Source organism: Panthera uncia (genome assembly GCF_023721935.1).
Source record: "Panthera uncia isolate 11264 chromosome A1 unlocalized genomic scaffold, Puncia_PCG_1.0 HiC_scaffold_17, whole genome shotgun sequence".
NCBI lineage: Eukaryota > Metazoa > Chordata > Mammalia > Carnivora > Felidae > Panthera > Panthera uncia.
Window position 1 is genome coordinate 2,661,141 of NW_026057577.1, and position 4,101 is coordinate 2,665,241.

A 4,101-nucleotide genomic window follows, 5' to 3' on the forward strand; every position below is an offset into this window, starting at 1 on the left:
TGTGAATCGCTAAAGTGAGATGCTTTTAAAATTTTGTTTGCAATTGAATAGGAACATGGGAAACATGAGAAAAAGAATAATACCAAGCTAAATAATGTTTGTTAAATTAATTAAATTACATTAAACTAAATTAAAATGATAATATGCAATTTATTTTTAAACTGGACATAAATAAGAGAATTTTCCTCACCATGATGTAGGAATGAACTGAATATACACATTTACAACTTGATCTACAGGGGAGATAATACAGAGGAGGACGTTTCTTTGTAAACAAAATCACCCAAGGACACTGATATTGAGGCAAGACATGGATTATAATTCATTTAGAGGACCTGGCAGTGATGAGAGGATCTGGGAGTGCTGTGGGTGTTCTCTACCTCATGGATTAAAGTTGTATTGTTGCAGGGAGCAACTGGAAATATAATTAAAACATCAAATTAGAGGAAAGAGGGAAGATATTGAAATGAAAAAAATATAGGCACTTATCCAATTCATTTGGTCATTAAAGGAACTTATACACCTTCTTGACTCTCTTTCATCTATAGTAAATTTTTATTTTAATAATGTTTATATTTTTCTTTTTATTTCTCTTTTAGTTTTGAGCGGTTAAAAGTAACAGCTTTTCATTTGATAATTGTTACCTGAATTTTTAGTGATGAGATTAAATTTAAATAAACATTAATATATAAAAATCTTCATCTATCTACCAAGCATCTAAATTCAGGCAGAAAATCTTAGGAATTCACTTAAATGTCTGAAACTTGATTTATCATCTGCAAACATCCATAGCCATATTTATGGTTATATCAACTTCAAGTAGACTGAAGGATTAAAGAAAATTTAGTGGCTCCTGGGTGGTTCAGTAGGTTGGGAGTCCGTCTTTGGCTCAGGTCATGATCTCACAGTTTGTGAGTTCGAGCCCCACATCAGGCTCTGTGCTGACATCTCAGAGCCTGGAGTCTGCTTTGGATTTTATGTATCCCTTTCTTTACCCCTCTCTGGCTTGCACTCTGTCTCTCTAACTCTCAAAAATAAATAAACTAAAAAAAAAAAAGAAAGAAGAAAAGAAAATTTATTCTTGGTACAAATCTTGACACATGTTAGGTCCTACCCAGCGGAGATGGTCACTGAAAGTGTACAGTTCTATCTTCTCTGACATGTATGGACCTTGTTTGGGTTCAAGGCTTGGTTCTCCAATTCACCTAGGAACCATCTCATTCCCTTTTCCTCCACTGTATATTGCCAGTAAAGCTGATACCCAAACCAAAGTTTTAGTGAAATTTAAAGGATTGAAGCAGGTGCAATTTTTTCCACATGGTATGTAAATAGATTAGTTTTCATTATTTCACTGGGTAAAATCGAAATAAAAGGGAAACAATCTTATCATTTTACCTAAAAAATATAGTTCTTTACTTTAGATCTTGAAACAGGTATTTAATAGCTATGGTGGCTTTCGTGTCAGATGCAAAGCTTCTTTCAATGATATCACATGGCAAGTTATTTAGCATGTAAGAACAAAGGAAGATAGATAATCAAAATCACTGCCTTAGCAGTCATGTGATATGGCATTATTTTTGTTCTGTGTTGTTTTTTCTCATGATTAAACAGAAATAATACTAACTACCTCATGGAATTTTTGTCATAACTGGCCCTGTATAAAATATAAAAGATAGAAGTAGTAACAATGTTAATGTCCTTGGTAATTACAATTATTACATTTTCAATCTGGTTGATAATTGAAACTACTAATACAAATTATAGCCCATGATATCAGTTTAATATGCTCTCCTCATGCCTATCCAAATGCCACCTTATAAACAAAGCTAGCTCTCCCAGTATTTCCTTTGCATGTTGACAGTAAGCACACAATAATTGAAAATCAGTTGTTTCACATAGACCCTAACCCTGCTGCAAGTACTTCACAGTGGATTTGGAGATTCACATCTGCACTAATTTTACTATGTAAATTAGGAACTGAAATAACTTTTATATCACTTTAATATTTTATACAAATAATGTATGGGCATAGCATCAACAAACCACAGAGTTGAATGATGGTCCAATAACCCACTCCTCTTGAAACCCAAAGCTAATACTTCAAATTATTTTACAATTTTTTCCAATACTTCCTATATACTTTAAACAATATGCTTATCTTCTAATGCTTGATTCTTAAATCCCAAATACCAGACCATGATTTGTAAATTAGGCCACTGTTGGTGAAATCTTACCCATCCCTATATCATCAAACTTTTCCCTCCACCACTCCATCATCAGATAATGATACTTAGGATCTACAAAGCTTGATTTTGCAAGCTTTTTGGAAAAAAAAAAAAAAAAAAAAAAAAAAAAAAAAAGGTATGTATTTGTTAGCATGAACTGATAGGCTAATTATTTTCAGAATTATTAGTGCTTGATTATAAGAAGAAATAATTGTCTAAGAGTAATAAAATGTATTAATTATGGTGTGTAAGGTATGCATTTACATTGATTAACAGTGCATATATAAAATGTATAAGTTCTGATGTTGATAATATCTAAGTGTATATAGAAAAATAATATATATATAAATTTCAATAAAATCATTACAGAAATATATTATTCTTAGAGGTACAGATTTTTACGAAATATTTTGTATATATATGCATTTCCTATAAAGATTTTATCTATGAGGCAAAAACTGGAAGGTTTGTTTTTATCAGAATATGTGTTAAGTTTTTTTAAGAGTTACAATGTTTCATTAATAAATCAGTTTGGAACAAAAAAAAGGAATTAATAAAAGCTAATTTTTTTGTATGTAATATGTGTTTCTCTTTAGGGAAAGCAAAATTAATGTCCCATGGAAAATAATAACCAAACATCTACTGATTTTTTCTTATTGGGATTATTCCCACCATCAGAAATTGGCCTGTTTTCCTTCATTTTCATTGTTCTCATTTTCTTAATGGCTCTTTTTGGCAACATGTCCATGATCATCGTCATCCTCCTGGACACTCATCTCCACACACCCATGTATTTTCTACTTAGTCAGCTCTCCCTCATGGACCTGAACTACATCTCCACCATTGTCCCCAAGATGGCGTCCAATTATCTCTTTGGAAATAAGTCGATTTCTTTCATTGGGTGTGGAGTTCAGAGTTTCTTCTTCATTACATTAGCTGGTGCAGAAGGATTACTGTTGGCCTGTATGGCTTATGATCGTTGTGTGGCCATTTGCTTTCCTCTTCACTATGTCATTCATATGAGAAAAAGAGTACTTGTGTTGATGATTACAGGATCTTGGATAATGAGCTCGATCAACTCCTGTGCCCACAATGTATATGCCCTCCATATCCCTTATTGTCGATCCAGAACCATCAATCATTTCTTCTGTGATCTCCCGGCCATGTTGACTCTGGCCTGCATGGACACCTGGGTCTATGAGTACACGGTGTTTGTGAGCACGACACTCTTCCTTGTGTTACCTTTCATTGGCATTGCATGTTCCTATGGCCGAGTTCTCCTCACCATCTGCCGCATGCACTCAACAGAAGGGAGGAAGAAGGCCTATTCCACCTGTAGCACACACCTCACTGTGGTGACTTTCTACTATGCACCCTTTGCTTACACTTACCTACGCCCAAGATCGCTGAGAACTCCAACAGAGGACAAAATTCTGGCCGTCTTCTACACGATCCTGACCCCAATGCTCAACCCCATCATTTACAGCCTGAGAAACAAGGAGGTGATGGGAGCCCTGAGAAGAGTGATTCAGAGGATCTGCTCTGTATAAGTGTTGACAAAGTTCTCATTAATCCTGCTGCTTTAGAAATACATCATTTTCACCTTTTACACTCATAAGGAACAATGTCATTCCAAGATTCCAGACAAAGATGATATTAATCTAGAAAATTAAGATAATTGAGATTTTAAAAAATTTATATTCCCAATCACTTTATATTCGTGGTAATTTTTCAATAAATGTAAATGGCATGTATTTTCCCTTAATTTGTGGGTAATAAGATTTTATTAATACATTGAAATGACATTCAAAACAGTCCAACTAGATGTATTATCCATTATACTAGTTCTAACATATTTAGCAAATCTCCCCAAATA

The 4,101-nt window shown here is 33.8% G+C and overlaps 1 protein-coding gene across 1 annotated transcript; it reads left to right on the forward strand.

Moving 5' to 3' along the window:
* The first annotated feature begins 2,842 nt into the window (after positions 1-2,842).
* Positions 2,843-3,775, forward strand: LOC125934798 (olfactory receptor 2L5-like). The gene has a single exon (XM_049648395.1). The coding sequence runs from the start codon at positions 2,843-2,845 to the stop codon at positions 3,773-3,775; it is 933 nt and encodes a 310-aa protein (XP_049504352.1).
* The last annotated feature ends 326 nt before the right edge of the window (positions 3,776-4,101 follow it).

Bases quoted from the DNA above. Each gene is read 5' to 3' on its own strand.
- LOC125934798 (XM_049648395.1), top strand. From the start codon at position 2,843: ATGGAAAATAATAACCAAACATCTACTGATTTTTTCTTATTGGGATTA.